This window comes from Mobula hypostoma, chromosome 10, assembly GCF_963921235.1.
Source record: "Mobula hypostoma chromosome 10, sMobHyp1.1, whole genome shotgun sequence".
Classification (NCBI taxonomy): Eukaryota; Metazoa; Chordata; class Chondrichthyes; order Myliobatiformes; family Myliobatidae; genus Mobula; species Mobula hypostoma.
In genome coordinates, this window is record NC_086106.1 from 195,935 (window position 1) to 220,381 (window position 24,447).

General features: G+C 44.3%; 1 protein-coding gene across 2 annotated transcripts in view; it reads right to left on the bottom strand.

The window, feature by feature from the left end:
- Positions 1-24,447, bottom strand: part of LOC134352579 (tyrosine-protein kinase receptor UFO) — a 195,980-nt gene that overhangs the window by 144,555 nt on the left and 26,978 nt on the right. For both annotated transcript variants that reach the window (XM_063059831.1, XM_063059830.1), the window contains exons 2-3: positions 3,436-3,631; positions 645-745 (exon numbers count right to left, since the gene is read on the bottom strand). In XM_063059831.1, coding sequence (XP_062915901.1) covers positions 645-745; positions 3,436-3,631 — 297 coding nt within the window. The remainder of the gene's footprint in view (positions 1-644; positions 746-3,435; positions 3,632-24,447) is intronic.

Below are 24,447 nucleotides of genomic sequence, written 5' to 3' on the forward strand. Positions count from 1 at the left end.
CCCCTTTTGCCTATCACCTGTCCAGCTCTCGGCTCTATCCCTCCCCCTCCTGTCTTCTCCTATCATTTTGCATCTCCCCCTCCCCCTCCAGCTTTCAAATCCCTTACTCACTCTTCCTTCAGTTAGCCCTGACGAAGGGTCTCGGCCTGAAACGTCGACTGCGCCTCTTCCTATAGATGCTGCTTGGCCTGCTGCGTTCACCAGCAACTTTGATGTGTGTTGCTTGAATTTCCAGCATCTGCAGAATTCCTGTTGTTTGCCAAACAAATGTTAACTAGTGTCAGTTGTGTGCACTAATGTGGCTGTTAGACACTATACTATGCTTAGAGCAGTTTTTAAATAGCAACACACACAAAATGCTGGAGGAACTCAGCAGGTCAGGCATCATCAATTGAAATAAATAAAGTCAACGTTACAGGCCAGAATCCTCCTTCACAGTGAACTTCTTACAGCCTCTCCAAAGCATCCATATCCTTGGGGCAAATAGACCTGCAGACAATACTCCAAACTTCGACTGCACTCTGTCCAAAGCCCTACATTCTCAAGAGTTCTTCTCACTGGACCACTGGAAGATTGTATCAAAGTTTGGATTTTGTTCCTGTACCGATCAGTATTCATCAAACCCACTTTCATTGCCGACATACCCTCCGTGTCCAGCTGAGCTTCTTTGGAAACAATTCTCTTCCCTTTGACTGAAGTGACACAGCGGTAACTCCCAGCATCAGAGCGGTGAATGGAAGGAATACTGTGAATAAAAAGATATCAGGATTTCAGGACAGAATGGTGCATGGAGATTTAAGAGATTAGCTTGATTTGCCACATGTTCATTGAAACAAGCAGTGAAATGTGTAGCTTGCATCAACAACCAATACACTCCGAGGATGTGCTGGGCACAGCCATGTTTCTGGCACCAACATACCATGCCCACAACTCACTACCCTAACCAGTACGTCTTTGGAACGTGGGAGGAAACGGGAGCACATGGTCATAGGGAGAATATACAAACTCCTGACAGGGAGTGGCAGGGATTGAACCCGATGGCTGGTACTGTACTAACCAATCACTGAGCCATCGTGCGGTGGCCTTGCATTAAGGTTTGTTTGTAATTCAGCATTGTATTAACTGTGTTTCATTCCGCAGATACTACCTGCCTTGCACAATTTCAAATTTTATTCCACCATCTGCAGTTTTTTATCTTTACCCGTTCGGCAGCCAATAATATACCTTCGAAGTGTAATCACCACTGTAACACATTCCATTTTCATTTTACATTTGGAACATTAACTCCTCCTCTCTCCACAAATGTTACCGGACCTGCTGAAAGATTCCAGAATTTTCTGTTTTTTTATGATACTAGAATTTCTTTACTGTCATATTTCCCCTCGACTCTACTTGCCAAGTGTTGGGTGACAGTGGCATTCGATGAAACACACTCAAAGCGTTATTGCTTTCCACGCTCGCACAAGGTTTGCTGTCAACACGGATTTTGACTTCCTTTGAGCAGAAGTTGCTCACAGCTCGCATTGGGCAGAAGCCTGAAGTCCCACACCACCAGGTTCAAGAACAGTCACTTCCCTTCAATCACTCGGTTTTTGAACTAACTAGCAAAACTCTAATCACTATCCCAGCACAGCAACACTTTGAGCGCCAGGATTACTTTGATTTATTTCCTCTCCATTCTGTCCCTTCTTGCTAAAGCTGTGTTTAATTTATCTTTAGTTTATGCTTTTCTTGTGAATCCTGCTTATATGTTTCTGTGATGCTGCTACAAGTAAGATTTTCATTATACCTGTGTGTCCATGCAATCGCGCACAGACACTGAACCTGACCATGACTTTGTGTCATCAGTGGCTCTCTGAATGGTGCATTCATAAGCTCTGACCTCATACCTCTCCATTTGAAAGAAATACCTGCTGCCCACCTCTGGAGCTAAGTCAGCCTTCCTTGAAATTCTCTTCTGTTCCGATGAGATTTCTGGATTCCACTGAGACACAGTCAGAGAGAGATACAAGACAGAAAAAGTCCCTTCAGCCCACATTCCGACAAGATTCCCAGATTCCAATGAGACACAGTCAGAGAGAGATACAAGACAGAAAAAAACCCTTCAGCCCACATTCCGATGAGATCCTGGACTCCACAGACACAGTCAGAGACAGATACAGCTGGGAAACAGCCCACCAAGTCTGTGCTGAAAACTGATTACCTATTTACCTAATCCCATTTTTAATTCACCCCACATTCTCAGCAAATCCTTCCGGATTCTACCCAGCACCTATGCACCAGGGCAATTTACCAGTCAATTAACTTACTAACCCCCACGTCTTTAGGATGCGGACAGAAATCAGAGCACCCGGGAGAAACCCACACATGCACAGGGAGAACATGCAAATTCCAGACAGACAGCGCTCAAGGTCAGAATCGAACCCGGGTCTCTGTAGCTGTAACGCAGTGGTTTCACTCTGACTCTGACATGTAAGTTTTGTATAATTTATGTTGACTTAATTTATGTTCTAAAGTACTGTGCCACTGCTGCATCACAGGAACATATAAACATTTGTCTGGCCAGATATTGGACTGGACGACCAGTGTAGACTTTTGCTGGTGGGCTCCCAGGGCCAGTGCTAGGCCGGTTCCAGAATTAGAATTTCATGCAACAGGAAAAATGAGGTCTTATTACCCCCTAGTGAGACCAGAGTTTGAGGCCTAATGTTCCAGGTTCCAACATTGGAGAGTCTGGAGTTGGAGGCCTAGTGTTCAGGGTTCCAACACCGGAGAGCCTGGAGATCCAGGCCTAGTGTTCAGGGTTCTGACATCGGGGACTCTGGAGTTGGAGGCCTAATGTTCAGGGTTCTGACATCGGGGAGTCTGAGTTGGAGGCCTAGTGTTCAAAGTTCCGACATTGGAGAGTCCAGTGTTTGAGCCTGGTGTTCAGTAATTAGTTGTTGCCGAGGACTGAGGCCCGAGAATTGAATCAGAAGTCCAGGGCTGAGGCCTGTTGGCCGGATCATTGCAAGTCCGCCATGGTAGTCGAAGGCCGAATGTCTGCATGTCCAAGTCCATTGGAGGCTGGGGACTGAAGAATATGGCCTGACCTGGGGTTAGAGGACTGTGTATATGCCTCGGCGGGGTGGGGCACAGAATGGAGGTATGGAGCTCATTTTGCTGTTGTTGTTTTGTTTTGTTTTGTTGCTTGCTGTGTTCTGTGTTCTGTCATATGTTGATGCTGGAATATATGGCGAAACATGCGGGCTACCCCCTCAGGTGTGTTGATTGTTAATGCAAATGATACATTTCACTGTATGTTTCGAAGTACACATGATAAATAAACTTGAACCTTAAATTTACACTCTCAGCGAGCGTAAACATGTGACAGCAATAACTCTGGAGGTGAACTGTTAAGCTGCCATGGTTACACTCCTGCTCTGACTCACTCACCTCAGCTCACTGATGGCCAGCCACTCCACGTCACTCAGAGGAATGAGCACTTGGTTGACGTTGGCGATGTACAGAGTACCATCCCGCTGCCAGTTTATTTCGGGGAGTTCGTCCGTCACCTTGATGGAACATCGCAGTTTCACCTGCTTCCCCTGGGAGGACACAATGCTCTCCGGATCCTGCAGGAAACGCACATCTGCAGAAAGGAGAATAAAAGAGTGCCGTTACATTCAGAGACTTCTTTGGAAAAGAACATGGTGAGTTCTTGGGTACCCTCAGTATATTATTTGCAATTCACAATCATCTGGAAGAACTCTACAGGTTAGCCAGCATTTGTAGGAGGAAATTATGTTTTATTTCAAAAAAAACTTTATGCATTATAAAATATACACTCAGTGGCCACTTTATTAGGTACACCTGTACAGCTGCACATTCATGCAATTATCTAAGCAGCCAATTATTTGCAGCAACTCAATACATAAAAGCATGCAGACATGGTCAAGAGGTTCAGTTGTTTTTCAGCCCATACGTCAGAATGGGGAAGAAATGTGATCTAAGTGATTTTTGCCGTGGAATGATTGTTGGTGCCAGATGGGGTGGTTTGAGTATCTCAGAAACTGCTGATCTTCCGGGATTTTCTCGCACAACAGTCTCTAGCATTTACAGAGAATGGTGTGAAAAACAAAAAAACAGCCAGTGAGAGGCAGTTCTGTGGGTGAAATTGCCTTGTCAGGTCAGAAGAGAATGACCAGACTGTTCAGGCTGACAGGAAGGTGACAGTAACTCAAACCACCAAGTGTTACAACAGTGGTGTGCAGAGAGCATCTCTGAATGCACAACACGTCCAACCCTGAAGCGGATGGGCTAGAGCAGCGGCAAGCCACAAACATACATTCAGAGGCCACGTTGTTCGGTACAGGAGGTACGTAGTAAAGTGGCCACTGAGTGCACACAAAAAGAAAAATACTGGAGAAAACCTTTTACATTCCTAGTGCCATTTGTCAGTAGATTCAGTTGTGTTATCACAGCATCATTGCCACTCATGCAGCTCCTGGGGTGACACACACTTTCAATATCTGAGGGGCTCCCCCACCTGACTCAGCCACTCCATGGCCAGTAGTAGAAGGAGTCTAGACATCGCCTTTGTGTTGGCTGCACCATCCCTGAACATGTCCGCCTGTGCCAGTCAACAGCATACCTCTCACTGTGCTGGAAGAACAATAAGCCTGGGAGCTGTTAACGAATCAGGTCAAAACCCCTGCATCAGGACTGTTAGTGGAGGTGAAACGGCCAGGATAGAGGGCGGGAAGGGAGTAGCAAGAAATGATTTCCAGGTGATTGGTGGATTGAGAAGGTGTTCAAGATGAGGTGCAGGCAGTGACAGACAGGGGATGGGAGCAGGCATGGAGGTGGGAGACAGCAGCAGGTGAATGATAGAGGGAGAGACAGACAGAGAGAGAAGTGGAGAGAGAGGGGGGAGAGAGAGGGACAAAGGACATGGGGGGGAAAGAGAGACAGACAGAGACGAAGACAGAAAGAGAGAGAGAGGAAGGGAGAACAATGGAGGGGAATGGAGAGAGACGGGGAGGGAGCGAGCGAGAGAGAGGAGAAACAGAAAGACAGTCAGAGAGGGGTGGAGAAACAGAGAGACAGGGACAGACAGAGACAGAGAGAGAGAGAGGGAGAGAGGAAGAGACAGAGGGAGAGAGAGAGGAGAAACAGAAAGACAGAGAGAGAGTGTGAGAGGGAGAGGAAGAGACAGAAGGGGGACGGGGAGAAACAGAGAGACAGGGACAGACAGAGACAGAGTCAGTAAGGGGGGAGTGAAAGAGACAGACAGAGAGGGGGGATGGGGAGAAACAGAGACAGACAGAAACAAAGAGGTGGAGTGGGGAGAAATAGACGGAGAGACAGACAGACAGAGATAGAGACAGACAGAAAATAGAATATAAGATATTATTCATTCACCCTTCATGCTAATGAATTCTTCAAAAAATAAGCTGATTTAGATTGGTTAGACATAATGTAATCTTCTCAAATTTCTGACTCTTTTATCAACTCATACTCACCCACACTTTCCTGATAATAGCGACCCACTATTTCCCACAATACTGATAAATTGTCAGATTAATCATTAACTAGTGTCTCCCTGTCCCCCTGGTTAAATGAAAGAGAAAAGATTAAAATTTCTCAATTCTATGCTGCAGTTCCTGACAGGAATATTATAGCAAATATTCATCAATTGCTTTTAATACCACACGGGTAAATCTGCAGACCCTGAAGAGCTGCCTTCCTTAAATCCTAGTATTTTTCTCCAAGATTGTCTTTAGACATGATCATCAATGTGTACTTAGTTTCCCAGTGCAGCTAGATTTTGCCAATTATAACGTTGGTTTTCCCTTGCATTTATCTAAACATTATTTATAGCCTAATTACACAGGAACCTAAAATACTCGCCTTCAAGATCTTAAACTGCTCCAAATATTTTTCCAGCTGATGACTAAAATCAAATTCGATAGGATCAGTGCTCCTGAGATTTTACCGACCCCTCCCAACTGTTGGTTAGTTACTCACCACTAGATTTGTCTCCTTGGTTGGAGAACAAGTTAAAAACACAAGTTAAAAATGCTGGAGGAACTCAATAAGGCCAGGCAGCATCTATGGAAATGAATGAACAGTTGACGTTTCGGGCTGAAACCCTTCGGCAGGGCTCAGTCGCATTTGCTAACTGTCCGGTTATACCAGCACGTATATATCATACTGTCAAAAATTACTTTAGTAGAACAGATTAAAACCCATATAACTGGACATAAAAACTATCTATAGACACTCGAAACCTTTCATAAAAACAGAAGTTTACTGGAAATACTCAGCAGGTCACACAGCATCTGTAGGAGAAACAGAGATGAAGTTTATTTTGTCAGAACCGGGGAGAGAAACTTCTCTTGCCTGGCTTTATAACCTAAACTGCTTCCCAAAGTAGACAGTCAGAAAATGTTCTCCATGACAGAGTCAAAAACTAGATTTAGGGTAAGGGCGCAAACGTGAGGAATTCTGCAGATGCTGGAAATTCAAGCAACACACATCAAAGTTGCTCATGAACACAGTAGGCCAGGCAGCATCTCTAGGAAAAGGTACAGTCGACGTTTCGGGCCAAGACCCTTCATCAGGACTTCGTTAGTTTAACTTTGATTTAGGGTAACAGCCATAGTTTTAGAAGGGATATGAGGAAAAGCTTTCTCACTAAGTAGGTGGCTGCAATCTAGAACACACTGCCTGAGAGGGTGGTGAAGGCAGAGATTCTCACATTGTTTAAACTGTATCTAGACAAGAGTGAACAGTCAACACACAAGACTACAGACCTGGTAAATCAGAACAGTGTGGTTGGCTAAATGATGTACAGTATGGGCACAGTGGGCTAAGGGGCCAGTTTCTGTTCTCCTATGGAACAGTTAAAATCTCTCTTATTTTTGCTGTTTGTGTTTGGATCCCACCTACCCCACAAGTTCCTCTACCCTCAACTTCCCCACTACATTGCAACAGTCAGCTGTAAAAAGATGTCCCACTACAGACTTATATCTTGTGCTAATTCCACTTTCACTGCCTGCTACCTCTTTCAGAAATCCTCATTTTCCATACCTTTTCTTTACATAATTCATCAATATCGCTTATCTTTTTGCCTGACCTTCCTGAAGATCCCTAACTGAGATCCCAAACAGAACCACTGCTTTATCTACCTAATCATTGTCTTGAGATCCAGGAAAGACCAGCATTCATTACCAATCCCTAATTGGCCTTGAGACGGTGAAGGGTCACACTCGTGATTCGCTGTGATCTGTGCACTGAATATGCAACCATAGAGCTATTGAGGATGGGGTGACAGGATTTAGACCCAGTGACAAAGAAGCAACAATGATACAATGTAATGCTGAAGCTTTATAAGGCATTGGTCAGACCACATTTGGAGTATTGTGAGCAGTTTTGGGCCCTTTATCTAAGAAAACATAGAAACATAGAAAACCTACAGCACAATACAGGCCCTTCAGCCCACAATGCTGTGCCGAACATGTACTTACTTTAGAAATTACCAAGAGTTATCCATAACCCTCTATTTTTCTAAGCTCCATGTACCTATTCAGGAGTCTCTTAAAAGACCCTATTGTATCCACCTCCACCACTGTCACCAGCAGCCCATTCCATGCACTCACCACTCTCCGTAAAAACCTTACCAATGACATCTCTGTACCTACTTCCAAGCACCTTAAAACTGTGCCCTCTTGTGATAGCCATTTCAGCCCTGGAGAAGAGCCTCTGACTATCCACACGACCAATGCCTCTCATCATCTTGTACACCTCTATCAGGTCACCTCTCATCCTCTGTCGCTCCAAGGAGAAAAGGCCAAGTTCACTCAACCTGTTTTCATAAGGCATCCTCCCCTATCCTGGCAACATCCTTGTAAATCTCCTCTGCACCCTTTCCATAGTTTCCACATCCCTCTATAGCGAGGTGACCAGAACTGAGCATAGCACTCCAAGTGGGGTCTGACCAGGGTCCTATACAGCTGTAAGAAAGGATGTGCTGGCGTAGGAGAGGGTTCGGGGGGTGGGTGGGGGTACACAAGAATGATCCTGAGGATGAAAGGGTTAAAGGTTGAGGAGCATTGGGTGGCTGCGTATGTACTCACTGGAGTTTTGAAAAATGAGGGGGGATGTCATTGAAACCTATTGAATATTGGAAGGCTTTGATAGAATGGATGTAGAGCAACCAGAGACAACCAGGACATAACCTCAGAACAGAAAGATATTGCTTTAAAACAGAAATGAGGAGGAATTCTTTAGCCAGAGGGTGGTGAATCTGTGGAAATCATTGCCATGGATGACTAAAAAGACCAAGTCACAGGGTATGTTAAAAGCGGTGATTGATTAGTACAGACATCAAAGGTTACTGGGAGAAGGCAGGAGAATGGGATTAAGAGGGATAATAAGTTAGCCATGATGGAATGACAGAACAGACTCGTCGGCAAATGGCCCAATTCTGCTGCTTTGTTTTGGAGACACTTGGATGAATAGATGGAGACGTGGGAACTGGAGGGAGGCACTTGGACAGGTAGATGGAGACATGGAGATTGGAGGAAGCACCTGGATAGATAGATAGATGGAAGAGTGGGGATTGGAGGGAAGCACTCGTATAGGTTAATGAAGATGTTAGGATTGGAGGGAGGCTCTTGGATAGGTAGGTGGAGGAGTGGGGATTGGAGGAAGCACTTAAATGCTCAGTGTACTGCTGTAATAGAGCCGACTTTACTCTGTGACCTGCTACCTGAACTGCTGATGCTTTGCACAATTCCAGAAGCAATTTTCCATGTGGTTTTCCATAGCTCCTGTTTTATGTTTCACTGGGAGTTCTGTTACTTTCATAACATCTTTAACAATAAGCTTTTTTGCAGCTGCTATATTCAATATTAGCCTCAATCCTGTTTCTTTTTGAACCTTTGTTGCCAACTCTTCCCATTTTATCCTTTGCTGTGATTTTCTCCCAAGCAGTGGGCAACAATACAGCACAGTAGATGGTGCTACTGCATCATAGTCCCAGGTTCAATACCTACCCATGGGACAGACGGTGCTCTATTTCGTCCCAACTTACCAAGGACATGCAGCAGTGCCACGCTCACAGCACTGCACTGTAGAAGCAGACTGGCTTAGATTTTCACATCCAGGTGTGGGATTTCAACTCTCCAACCTCTGACTCAAAATAAAATTCACTACAGCCTAGCTCCGCGGTAGTTGTCAGCTTTACCAATGAGTGAAACGTTTGACTAGAAGAGGAATTCTGTTAAGCACAACTGTTGCCAAAAAGACGCCCGATTTTGGTGACTGGAACAAGACACCGAAAGCTGAAGGTAATCAACGGCTCAGCCAACATCTACAGAGGGAAATATTCCAGATGAAGCTCGAGACCTGAACCATCACTCCCATAGTTTCTTGTACTGAATTTAGTTCTTTGTGCTGAATTTAGTTCAGATCTTTGACAGCAAGATCATAGCTGAGACCTATACCCTATGATCAAAAGACTATAAATGTGAGAAAATTAGGGCTTTTGCCCCATTAAGGCTGTCGCACCATTCAATCATGTCCATTTATTTTTTTCAACCTGTCTTCTTTACATTATCCTTAATCACCTTACCAATCAAAAACCTGTCAATATCTGCCTTAAATGCATAAAACATAGCTCTATATAGGTAATAAATTCCATGGATTTACCTCCCTCTGGCTGAAAAAAAACTCCCCCTCATTTCAGTTTTAAAGGGATGTTTTTGTATTTCTAGTCTGTGCCTCACATCTAGACTCTCCTACTAATGAGAACGTACTTTCCACATCCACAATATCCAGGTCCAGTTGCATCTGTATCCAATTACCAGATGCACATATATTTCAGGGGATGACCAAGAACACTGATTGGAATTGAAATCCTCTAACTATCATTACCCTGGTCTGCTTTTACAACCCTGAAGCCATCCTCTCTCTAACAGTTTGGCACCAACCAAAGGTTTAGGTTATCGTTCCCAGAGCCCAACTTTAGCCAAGTCACCAGGCTTCAATCATCTTGGCTGCGATTACGGGAGCTCCAACCTAGCAATAATATGGTCATAACTGACAACCAACAGATTCTCATAAAATACTGGGGAACACAAGATATGACAGATGCTGGAACCTGGAGCGAAGCCGCTAAACTTGGAAGATCACTGCAGTTGAGGGAGTATCTAGAGAGGCAAATAGAGGCTCTAGACTGGAAATGTTGCTCCTATAGCTTCTCACAAATAGACTCTTCATGTTGAATTCAGTTCAAATATTTGTCAGTGAGTCTACCATAATTTTTTAATTATAAATTTGGATGTCCTACCAAGGAACCTTATATCCATAACTCAACTTACTATATATAAACAAGGATGGCCAGACAATCTTCATATCTAACAGCATCTCTGGAAACCCATACACTAACTTAAGGGTCGACTTAATATTTAATAGCCAGAACACCACAGTGGTGGGATCTAAAACCAGGTTGCATAGTTCTGGGGCAAGGGGTAGGAGGCTAAGAGGGAACATTAGGAAGAACCTTTTCACCCAGAGAACGGATGGAAACTGGGACACATTCCTGAGTGGAGGAGGGAGGTAATGATCTAAGATCTAAATAAGGACGAATCAGCAAGGCATAGAAGGCTTCAGACCTAGTGCTTGATAAGTGGGATTCATGTAGATGGACATTATTGAATGGCCATTTTCTGACTACAAGCGGGACTGTACAAGGTACTGGAGAAGGCTACATCTGGAGTACTGCGTGCAGTTCTGGTCTCCTTACTTGAAGAAGGATATACTGGCTTTGGAGGCGTCGCAGAGGAGGTTCACCAGGTTGGTTCCAGAGATGAGGGCATTAGACAATGAGGAGAAATTGAGTCTCCTGGGACTGTACTCGCTGGAATTCAGAAGAATGAGAGATCTTATAGAATCATGAAATTATGAAAGGGATGGATAAGATAGAGGCAGGAAAGTTGTTTCCACTGGTAGGTGAGACTAGAACTAGGGGACATTGCCTCATAATTCGGGGGAGTAGAATTAGGATGGAGATGAGGAAGAACTGCTTTTCCCAGAGAGTGGTGAATCTGTGGAATTCTCTGCCCAGGGAAGCAGTGGAGGCTACCTCAGTAAATATATTTAAGACAAGGTTGGATATATTTTTGCATAGTAGGGGAATTAAGAGTTATGGGGAAAAAGCAGGTAGGTGGAGATGAGTCAAGGTCAGATCAGCCATGATCTTATTGAATGGTGGAGCAGGCTCGACGGGCCAGATGGCCGACTCCTGCTCCTATTTCTTATGTTCTTATGAGCTGCGTGGGAAAATGCTGGACAAACTCACAGCAGTGTAATGGTTAGCCTAATGATATTACAGTACCCATACTGAGGCTTCAATTCCGCCGCGGCTGTGAGCAGCGTGTACATTCTCCCCACAACTGAGTGGGTTTCCTCCGGGTGCTCTGGTTTCCAAAGACATACAGCCTAGTAGGTTAATGGATCACGTGGGTGTAATAGGGTGGTGAGAGCTTGTTGGGCCAGAAGGACCTATTCAAATAAAATTGTCACAGATACACAGCTATGGCTTAATGAGGGGAGACCAAGAGGCTAAGTCCAGATAATATCATAGAAACACCTGCCAAAAACATCGCTCTGTTTCCATTACACACGGAGATGAATTGGCTACATTGAGAAACCACAGGACCCAGCATGAATCTCTCTGCAAACCAGTACTGGTGGCCAGAACTTGCAGTAGCTAAGCAGGAGGTCTGCTGTCAAGGTCATAGTGAAACAGTGATTCAGTTCTGTGGTGTGACCTTCTCTGATTCAGTGTACAATGCACCCTGTTATAGACCCACTCAAAACCCCGAGGACAATTCCTCCACAAACACTGCCATGTGTCCAAAGGTAACCCTTGGAGCTTTAGAATTATCACCCATCATTGCACCCCACATCTCACTGCGCATCATCCCAGCAATTAAGGGCAAGTTCAGTCCTTAATCTACATTTGGATGGCACAGTAGCACACTGAGTACAGGTTCTGCCAAGAACTAGGTTTGACCATGACCTCCACTGCTGCCATTCGACCTGCGACCCCTTCCCACCGCTTCTCCAGTACTGAGCAGTTATAGTGAGGGCTGAGTTCTTCCACTGTCTGTAAGGAGTTGATATGTTCTTCCCATGAATTAGAATGGATTAGGGGTAGGATTAGTGTGAAACTGGGTGCTTGATTATCAGTGTGACTCAGCTCTCTTTCCACTCTGTAACACTCCATACATGCAGGTGATGGAGGAAGTGTTTCTCTCCACTGATGCTGCCTGACCTGCTGAGAAATTCCAGCATTTCCTCCATCCATCCCATACCATGTGCAGCTAGTTCATCAGAAAGTGAACCCAGCCTCCTCTCCTCTCGACCCCAGACCCACACATGTGGAAGAGAAAATGTATGAAGTTTACACATCCATCGCCTCAGCTATTACTGTAGCAAACCAAAGTTAATGTCAAACTAAACCTATTATTAAGGTACTTATACGTTAAGTGGCGACTTTATTGGTACCTCCTGTACCTAATAAAATGACCACTGAGTGTACGCTTGTGGACTCCTGCTGCTGTAGCTCATCCACAAGACCATAAGACATAGGAGCAGAATTAGGCCATTCAGCCCATCCAGTCTGCTTTACTATGCCATTATCTATTATCCCTCCTAACCCCATTCTCCTGTCTTCTCCCCATAGCCTTTGAAATCCTTGACTAATCAAGAACTTATCTATCTCTGCATTAAATACACCCAATGACTTGGACTCCACAGCCATCTGTGGCAATGAATTCCACAGATTCACCACTCTCTGGATAAAGAAATTCCTCCTCATCTCTGTTCTAAAGGGATGCTCTCTATTCTGAGGCTGTGCTCTCTGCTTCTAGACTCATCCACTATTGGAATCATTCTCTCCGCATCCACTCTATCTAGCCTTTCAATATTAGTACGTTTCAATGAGATCCACCAGTCCTTCTTCTAAACTCCAGAGAGTACAGGCCCAGAGCCATCAAAAGTTCCTCATACGTTAATCCTTTCGTTTCCAGAATCATCTCGTGAACCTCCTCTGGACCCTCTCTAATGCTAGCACAGTCTTTCTTAGATAAGGAGTCCAAAACTGCTCACAACACTCCAAGTGCTGTCTGATCAATACCTGATAAAGCCTCAACATTTCATCCTTGCTTTTATATTTTAGTCCTCTCAAAATGACTGTTAACGTTGCATTTGCCTTCTTCACCACTGACTCAACCTGCAAATTAACTTTCAAATAATCCTGCACAAGGACTTCCAAGGCCTTTTGAACCTCTGATTCCTGAATTTTCTCTCCCTTTAGAAATTAGTCTTCACCTTTATTCCTTCTACCAAAGTGTATGACCATGCACTTCCCTACAATATATTCCATCTGCCACTTTTTTGCCCATTCTCCCAATCTTTCTAAGTCTTTCTGCAGACTCTCTACTTCCTTAACACTACCTGCCCCTCCAAATAACTTTGCATCATCTGCAACATTGGCCACAAAACTATCAATCCTATCATATAAATTGTTGACAGGTAATGTGAAAAGAATAGGTCCCTGGAGAATACCAATAGTCACCTGCAGCCAACCAGCAGAGGCCCCTTTTATTCCCAGTCTTTGCCTCCTGCCAGTCAATCAATCTTCTGTCCAATATGGCATCTTTCCTGTAATTCCATGGGCTCCTATCTTGTTTAGCAGCCTCGTGTGCAGCACCTTGTCAAAGGCCTTCTGAAAATCCAAGTAATCAACATCCACTTACTGACTCTTCTTGTCTATCCTGCCTGTTATTTCCTCAAGTAATTCCACTTCGTGGTTTGACATGTTGTGCGTCCAGAAACGTTCTTCTGCACACCACTGTCGTACTGCGTGGTTATTTGAATAACTGTTGTCTTCCTGTCAGCTTGAACCCATCTGGTCATTCTCCTCTGACCTCTCTCATTAACAATGTGATTTCGCCCACAGAACCGCCACTCACTTGATTTTTTTTTTGTTTTTCACACAATTCTCTGTATGCTCTGCAGACTAATTCAAAGAACATTAGTTGTAGAGTCCTTGAAAGTGAGTCCATAATTGTGGAATCAGTTCAGAGTTGAGGTGAATGAAGTTATCCACTCTGGTTCAGGAGCTTGATGGTTGAAGGGTAATTCCTGAACCTGGTGGTGTGGGGCCTAAGGCTCCTGTACCTCCTGTCTGATAGCAGCAACAAGAAGGAAGTGTGGCCTGGATGGTGGGGGTCCTTGATGATGGATCACTCCTTGTAGATGTGCTCAATGGTGGGGAGGGCTTTGCTTGTGATGGACTTGGCAGTATCTACCCCTTTCTGTAGTTTTTTTTTCCGTTTATAGGCATTGGAGTTTCCATACCAGGCCATAGAAACATAGAAAATAGGTGCAGGAGTAGGCCATTCGGCCCTTCAAGCCTGCACCGCCATTTATTATGATCATGGCTGATCATCCAACTCAGAACCCCGCCCCAGCCTTCCCTCCATACCCCCTGACCCCCGTAGCCACAAGGGGCATATCTATGCCATGATGCAACCAGTCAGGTTTCACTCCACTGTGCATTTACAGAAGTCCAGGTGTAAAGCCTGATAGGTTACCTACCTCTAGCGTAGTGAGTTGTAGGAAAATTGCAGAGGTGGGGGCAATGTACAGGGGAACTAAATGGGATTATTGCTGAGAAAAACTGCATACACTTGAAAGGACAAAAGGCCACCTTCCATGTCCCGGACACATCCTCAAGAAGAAAGAGGAAACGAAACAAGGAAGACCTGCATTTACATGGTGTCACGAAGACAGGATTTCTTTTACAGCAGACAAAAGGGTCCAACTGGTGAGTTGTATTTACCGTTGTATTCATTATTACCATGTTTTCTCATTATTACCAATGGTTTCAGCACAGCCCAGATGGGCCAAAGGGCCTGTTTCTGTGCTGTCCTTCTTTATGACTCTATAACTCTAGTTGGTAAACTTCACACGACCAAGGAACTTCATTGCACTCTGGTGGGTATGGCAATAAACATATATGATCTAAATCTAATGCCTTCTGCAAGATCCTTCAGACAGGCCTGACATGATAACTACATGGTCTTCTTTAGTGATATATGCAGAGGAATAAATATTGACCAGAACTCGTGTGAGAAACCCCTAAGCATCTTTCTCCCAAACAGACATGCCTCACACACTCGCGACAGAAGACAGCATCTCAGTTTAACATCTCATTTGAGAGATGACAGGGCAGAGAGGCGATTACAACCACTGTGTCATGATCAACCCTATCTTAAATAAAACCTAATTGTGGTAAATACACTGCAATCATTGGCCAAACAGATAGCTCCTAAAAAATGACCCATCTAAATCTAAATTTAATTTAGTTAGATTTAATAATACTATTGCAGATTAAAGAGATGGGCTAGAAAAAGGCCTGGGATATGTAACTTCAACGTCTGGAATTTGCAAAGGATTAGTAGTAGAGCAATTACTCGAATCAAGTATTATGTTCTCCTGAGGTGTTGTCCCAGATGTTAGGGTAGAGTCCCTTAATGGAGAACACCTATGCGTGACTTTGTTTAATGTGTGAAGGCTGATGCACAGGCAACCACACATGGTCTTTGATAGATCAGGGTCTACTGGTACAGAGTGCAAGACGATTGGAGACCCCGCATTGCTGTAGCCTTCCTCCCCTTTCACAGCCCTCGTGATGTGTCATCATGTTCCCCCAGCTCCAGCACTGAGGTCTTGGTTGGATCACGCTTTGGGACCATGGGTGGCCCTACTAGAAACTAAACTCCAGACAGCATCACCCTCTGTATCTCCGGAACTCACAGCACCTCCACCTTGACAAGGTAACGATCCTCGGAGACGTTGCAAAGGATTAGGACAGCTGAGAAGCATTATTGCTCAACACGTCTCTCTCGCTCTTTCTCTCATGTACACACACGTATGTTTGCACCCACACGCACACGCCTTCACCCACACATTGCGGCAACGTTATCCTAAGTCATCATTCAGGTATTGGACAGGTGGGTCAGAGAAACTGTTTTGGGAGGCAACAATAGTCCATAACACAAAGTGTCTAATCTTCGATACAGACTTTTCACTCACCTCAACTCTGAACTGATTCCACAACCTATGGACCCATTTTTAACAACTCTACAACTCGTGTTCTTAGTATTAATTAATTTATTTATTTTTGACTTGTACAGTTTGCTTTCTTTAGCACATTGGTTGTTTGTCAGACTTTGTGTGTAGTCCTTCATTGATTCTACTGAACTTCTCTGTTCTACTGTGAATGCCTGCAAGAAAATGAAAGGTGATATATACGTACTTTGACAATACATTTACTTTGAACTGTGAGAGTTTATCCGTAGATTATCTGGCCTCTGTATTTTATGTTTAAGTTCTGTTTTTCTTGTGAATACTGTTTATCTGATGCTGTGTGTCTCTGATGCTGCTGATTTTCATTGGACCTTTGCCTAGATGTTCTTGTGTGTGTGACACGAAACTCGACTTTGACCCATTCCCACTCAACCCACCATACACAATACCTTGCATAACCACCCCCCACCCCCACAAACGCATACGAAGAGTTTCAATCCAAACGGCCAGTAATTCCATGTACAGATTCTGTTGACCCTGAAAGCTCCTCGAGCGGATTGATTGTGGTTCCGGATTCAGCCTTGGCAGTCTCTTCTACCTCCAGCGTGCCATACTGAAAATGCTGGAGGAACTCAGCAGGTCAGGCAGCGTCTATGGAGAGGAATAAACAGTCGATGTTTCGTGCTAAGACCCTCTACACATTTAGCTGTGAGTTTTGGGCCCCAGCATTCTGGCTGGGAATTTAAGCCAAGGATAATGCCTTCCTACCTCTTATAACCCCTTCACTGCACCACTTCCTCGTCACAGAAAATAAGAATGTTTGATATCAAAAATCAAGCTGAGACCTGCATTCTGGCTGAGAATCCAGCCAGGGATCTGGGTGGCAGTAAATGATGGGCAAATGAGCAGGCAGTCTGAAGCAAGTGAAGCCAAACCACAACAAGCTTTTACACTGTTGCTGGATTTACGCTGCACCTCTCCAGCAACCTCAGCACCTCCCAGCGCATACACAAGATGCAGCTTGAACTCCCCCCTCTTGTCCCACGTCCACGGTGTATCTCCGGCTGGGGACTGCCAGCTCCAACCCGGAGTGTCCCTGAAGGCAATGTTGTATGACAAGTCAGGTACATGAACACACCTAAACTGTCACTCTAGGCAGCACAGAACCTAGACCTGTCATTTTGAGTCTCAAACTGACACTCAGAGCCCAGAGATGTCACTCAGAGCCCAGACCCGATACTGTACTGGCATTAGTTTATTAGTGTCATGTACACTGAGAAACAGTGAAAAGCTTTAGCTTGTGTGCCAGTCAGACAGATCATGCTGTCCATAAATACACAGAGACTATAAATAGAAAACGAACCATTGAAATCAGGGTGGCACTATGGAGTGGCAGTTAGCGTACAGCTACTGAGTGTCAGCGCCCTGCATTCAACTCCACTGTCGTCTGTCAGGAGTTTGTACATTCTCGAGACTGCATGGGTGCTCCACCTTCTTCTCACGTTATCAGGCCAAAGGTGTGGGTCACATGGGTGTAATTAGGGAGTGGTTAATGTGCTGACTCTTTAATAATTGAATGAAAATTGTGCTGCCATGGGGGGAGTGGAGGAGCTAAAAACAACAGAAGCATTTAAATTGCTCTTAGATATGCACATGAATGTGCAAAGAATGAGTGGATATGGATTGTGTGCAGGCAGAAAGGAAAATGTGTTATTAAGTTAGAATGTTCAGCCCATCAATGTGGAGTGAGGAGTGGTCCTGTACGGTAATGTTTGATATTCCATGTTTTATAACATAGCAGCTACAGAGAAAGTGATGTGCAAGTAAACAGAGAAAGTGAATTAATATTAGAATTGCATTCATACTAGAAGTGAATTAATACTAGAATATTAATGAAATGACATATGAACCCAGGAATACTTGCTAATGCAGCTTGACTAGGTTCTGACATGCCCGATTAACAGAGTTTTGAGTGTGAGTATTATCAAATGTACTGTGTTATCACATGTACAGTATTATCACACTCACTGAGTATTATCACACGTACCCAGTATTATCACACTCACTGAGTATTATCACACTCACTGAGTATTATCACACGTACCCAGTATTATCACATGTACAGTATTATCACACTCACCGAGTATTATCACATGTACCAAGTATTATCACACTCACTCAGTATTATCACACGTAGAGTATTATCACACTCACTGAGTGTTATCACACATACCCAGTATTATCACACTCACTGAGTATTATCACACGTACCCAGTATTATCACATGTACAGTATTATCACACTCACCGAGTATTATCACATGTACAGTATTATCACACTCACTGAGTATTATCACACGTACCAAGTATTATCACACTCACTCAGTATTATCACACGTAGAGTATTATCACACTCAGTAAGTATTATCACATGTAGAGTATTATGACTCACTGAGTATTATCACACAAAGAGTATTACCAGACTCACTGAGTATTATCACACATAGAATATTATCACACTCACTGAATATTATTACACGTACCAAGTATTATCACATGTACTGAGTATTGTCACACGTACTGAGTATTGTCACACACACTGAGTATTATCACATACACTAAATATTATCACAGGTACTGAATATTATCATACATATCGAGAATGATCACAGTTACCAAATATTATGACAGATAGGAGTATTATCACAAGTAATGAGTATTATCACACATATCGAGTATTATCACACTCACTGAGTATTATCACACTCACAGGGCTGTAAAGGTAGGCAACCGTTATTGGCTTTCTTTGAGGCACTGAAGAATGAGTAATAAGCTATGATACCTGATGTATGGTTCGGCCCGATACATCGTCTAGTTATTCATCTCCATAGTCGTTGCCTGATCTGCTGAATGCCTCCAGCATTTTGTGTTTGTTGCTCTGAATACTAAATATTGAAGCTACCAGAAATTCATGAGTCATAAACATCAGTTTTAGAAAATCATCCAGGGTCATAAACCCTTCCCCACCGGCTTTCCATTTTTCTGACCAGTTTTGTCCCGGTGGCCAGTAGGCTAGAGGCTGACACAACGCTTTACAGTGTAGGTGACCGGGGTTCAGTTCCTGCCGATGCCTGTACATTCTTCCCGTGATTGTGTGGGTGTTCTGATTTCCTCCCACAGTCTAAAGTACTGGTTGGTAGGGTAATTGTCATTGGAAATTGTCCCGTGATTAGACTAGAGTAAAATTGGGGGATTGCTGGATGGCGTGCCTCAAAGGCTAGAAGGACCTGTCCTGTCCGCGCTGTATCTCAATAAATAAAAATAAAATCCCTTCCCACTTAGAACTGAAGACCCAAAGCAAACTCTCCTGTCTCCAAATGCTTGGGAACCCAGAGAGATTTATCCTGCAGATCCAGTTACTGCTGAGCACCAGCAAGCGGGATGGAATGCACATTTCCCTCTGGATTCTCGGTGTGAAGTGCCATCTCAGGAGTCTGACTCCAATTCTCTGAACTAAAAATAGTTCCTGAATTCAGCTGCCAAGTCAACATGCCTGCTTTTTTCCAATGTAACGTCCCAATGATGATGTCACGCTGACTAGTTCATTGGCAGTGGTTCAGCCTGTGGCCTCATCACTGGGCTGAATCACTGTGAAATCACAAGCACAGCGCACCACATTAACCCTTTACAGAGACGAGCAGCAGCTAATTTGCCTCCAGGCACTGAACCAAGAACTTCACTGAACAACCTGACCCACTGTTGTACAATAAGATAGACTCTTGCCCTGATCGCAATTTTACACTTTATTGATCACCTGCACTGCACTTTCTCAATAGCTTTTACACTTGAGAATCAGGTTGACTGTCACTGACAGTGTCATTAAATTTATCGCTTCATGGCAACAGCACACTGAAGGCGTCACTAGTTACCATCAGTTACACTGGGTGCTACGGTAACACAGCAGTTAGTGTGACACTATTACAGCTTAGGGTGCTCTGCAGTTCAGGGTTCAATTCCAGCGTCATCTCTATCTGGTTTTCTCCAGGTGCTCTGGTTTCTTCCTATAGTCTGAAGACTTACCAGTTAATTGGTTATTATAAATTGTCCTGTGACTAGGTGTGGGCATTTGGCCAAGTGGTTAAGGCATTCGACTAGCGACCTGAAGGTCATGAGTTCGAGCCGCAGCCGAGGCAGCATGTTGTGTCCTTGAGCAAGGCACTTAATCACACATTGCTCTGCGACGACACTGGTGCCAAGCTGTATGGGTCCTAATGCCCTTCCCTTGGACAACATTGGTGTCGTGGAGAGGGGAGACTTGCAGCATGGGCAACTGCTGGTCTTCCATACAACCTTGCCCAGGCCTGTGCCCTGGAGAGTGAAGACTTTCCAGGCGCAGATCCATGGTCTCGCAAGACTAACAGATGCCTGTGATTAGGCTAGGGTGAAATTGGTAGGTTCCTGGGCAGCACGGCTCATTGGATCAGAAAGGCCTATTCTGCACGGCATCTCTAAATAAATAAATAAATAATGCAAGCGGGGAAGAGACTGTTCCTGAAACGTTGAGTCTGCATCTTTAGGATTATTTCTTTATTCTTTCTTTCTTTTTCTCTTTTTCTACCTCAATGTTTCAAAGAAATTCAAAAGACATTTGGATAAGAGAGGTTGAGAAGGCTTAGAGGGCTTCTCCAAGGATCGTCACCCTGTTATGCAGGAGAGGCTTGTGAGTTCCTGAGATCCCAAGAGTGATGACGTCTGGAGCTTAGCTCCTGGAAAGGTCACCCATGGTGATAAGGTCAACGGGGAGGTTCCAGACAGAGAGTGACCTCAACAGTCTCAGCTGGCAGAAGATGATGATACATCACAATAGCAATGAAGGTGGAGGAAGACTGCAGCAGTGAGGGGTTATACAAAGTGATGCACTGTCAATCTCTGTTAAGGGAATAACTCCTTGGGAGAACATCAAACACAACTCAAGTGATCACCCTACTATTACTAGAGGGATTCAGGCAAACATGGGAAATGGGACTAGGTTGGTAGGCACCATGGTTGGCATGGCCAAGTTGGGCCAAAGCCCTGTTCCCATGCTATATCGCTCTGAGTTTTTGGTTTGACATGGGTTAAGACTGGGACCCATCAGTGCCAATGCTGGTACTGAGGCACACAGAGCGGAAGAGGTTGGGGTTAAAATCTGGCCTGCCTGAATCTACGAATCTCACTTTGGAAACATGTAGCTCATCTGCATACCTTCACGGAATTTCAATCTGACCCCAATCTCAATTGATATTCAGGACTTCAAGAACCAAATATTAAGATCCCAGGCAATGCTGTAAAAATGGCAAAAACAAAATCATGGGAGAACCTGGAGGTGGGCTATGTAGGAGGGAAGGTTTAGATTGACCTTAGAGCAGGTTAAAGGGCCATCACAACATTGCAGGCCAAAGGACCTGTTCTACGCTGTAATGTTCTACATCCTATGTTCAAATTTTAAAAGTAAGCCTGATTATTAAACTAACAAGACTTTCTTACTGGGCAGCACAGTGGCATAGCAATTAATGTAATTCTTTACAGCACCAACAATCCAAAGGTTGCAGTTCAATTCTGCCAGTATCTGTATGGAGTTTGCACCTTCTCGCCATGACGACATGGGTTTCCTCCAGTTGCTCCGGTTTCCTCACATATTCCAAAAAACACACAGGGGCTAGGGTCTGAAAGTGTGGCAATACTTGTGGGCTGCCCCTCAGCACATTTTTAAGATGTGTTGGTCATTGATATGTTTCACTATATGTTTCAATATTCACATGTACATGTGACAAATAAAACTAAACTAATTCCATCTTTCTTTGAACAGATAAAAGAGGGAGAGGAAGATTCTTGATTCACAGTCAAGATCCACCTAATCGAGCATTAAACAAGCCAATAATGGAGGAACTCTGTGGGTCAGACAGCATCTGGAGAGGCAAAGTCAGGTTGAGTTTTATTGTACAATGAAAAACTTGCAACAGCGTCACAGGGACCTACAGTAGGTACAGATGTTTCAAGACAAGACCTTCATTGTTTCTCTCTCTGCTGGAGGACTTTTGAGTCAGGAGTGGTCAATAGAAAATTTCCCAAAATTGGGATGGAAAGCCATAATGCAAGGCAGCTGAATAGCACTGAGTTATGATCGGCTATTGATCAAACGGGAGACGGAGCGGATTATCCCTCGTTGTTATCACGCCTGCCATTTCAAACTCACATCCAGGCCATTGGGTCAGGTATGATTGCTGAATGGTTTGTCATTGTTACATGTACTGAAAAAGGCTTTGTTTTACATGCCATCCAGACAGATTATTCCAAACATGAGTACACAAGGTAGTACATATTCATTGCAGATAGTGAGAAAGTGCAGAACAGCAAGACAACCATAAGATAGACTGAGAGATCAAGAGATTGTCTTTATCTTACAAGGGGTCCATTCAAGACATGAAAACCAGCAGGATAAAAGCTGTCCTTGAGCCTGGTACATGAACTCACACTTTCATATCTTCTGCCCAATGGAAAAGGGTAGAAGAGACAATGACCGGGGTGGGTGGGGTCTTCGGTTAACACGTACAAAATACAGGAGAACTCACCAGGTCAGGCAGCATCTGTGAAGGGGAATAAACAGTCAATGCTTTGGGCCAAGAGCCTTCATTAGGACTGCAAAGGAATGGGAAGAAGCCAGAATGAGATGTGAGGAGGAGAAGAAGGAGTACGAGCTGGCAGGTGATAGATGAGGGCTGAAGAAGAAGGAATCTGATATGGATCATAGAAGAAAGGGAAGGAGGAAGGGAACCAGAGAGAGGTGGTGGGCTGGTGAAGATAAGAGAACTGGTAAAAGTGAGCCAAAATGGGGAATGGGAAAGGATCAAAGATGGAAAGGTGAGAAATAACCAAAGTTAGAGAAATCAATGTCCATACCATCAGATTGGAGGCTACCCAGGCAGACTATGAGATGCCTATCCTCCTGTCTGCGTGTGGCCTTATAATGGCAGTAGAGGAGGCCATGGAGCAACATATTGGAATGGGAATGGGAAGTCAAACTGGAATGGGTGGCCAGCTGCTTTCTCGAGGCAGTGGGAAGTGTAAATGGCGTCAGTGGAAGGAAGGATAAGAGGCATTGTTGCTTGTGGAACCACTGTGCAAAAAAAAAAGGAAATGTGCAGGGAGCACAAGAGGGAAACATAGTCAAACTGAATCTCTTAGGGTTATAATTTGCTGCCCCACTGCAAAGTCTCCTCAAGGTATGCCTACCTGAAGAAGTTTAAATCGTCTCTTTGATGGGAGTTCAGTGAGATCCTCTTTCACTGCTCCCCCTCAGTGATCCACACTCCTCTCCTATCAGATTCCTCCTTCCGCAGCCCTTTACCTTTTCCAACTATCACCACCCAGCTCCTTACTTCATTCCCCCTCCCCCACCTACCTACCTTCCCCCTCACCTGGCTTCACCTATCATCTGTCAACTCCGATTCAATTGTACTCCATCCCCTCCCCCCTCCACCACCTTATTCTGGCTTTTCCAGCCCTGATGAGGGGTCTCAGCCCAAAACATCGATTTTTTATTCATCTCCATAGATGCTGCCTGACCTGCTGAGTTTCTCCAGTGTTTTGTGTGTGTTGCTCTGAACTGGATACAGAACTGCTTTTTGAGGATTGTTACCCTTGTAACACTAGCTCACAGTGCTGGCTGGTATAGCAAACTGTCTGATCCTGCAGTCTGGCACTGATGTAGTGCCACGTCAGTGACATACTACCCCTGTGATGAGGCAGGAAATGCCAAGGAACCCGTTCGGACAGAAGGGAAGTGCAATGAATGCTGAGCATGCAAGTTCAATCTCAAATCGAGTAAACGCTCCAACAACCTTCCAGTTAGACAACACTATTTCACCTTTAAAATGTTAAAGAAGAGTAAAAAAGACCAGAGCTCTTCCAACCCAAGAAAAAAAATTCTTCTTCCAACTCTGAGCTGGAGTTTTATAGACAATAGACAATAGGTGCAGGAATAGGCCATTCAGCCCTTCGAGCCAGCACCACCATTCACTGTGATCATGGCTGATCATCCACAATCAGTACCCTTTTCCTGCCTTCTCCCCATATCCCTTCACTCCGCTATCTTTAAGAGCTCTATCTAACTCTTTTTTGAAAGAATCCACAGAATTGGCCTCCGCTGCCTTCTGAGGCAGAGCATTCCACAGAACCACAACCCTCTGTGTGAAAAAGTTTTTCCTCAACTCCATTCTAAATCGTCTACCCCTTATTCTTAAACTGTGGCCTCTGGTTC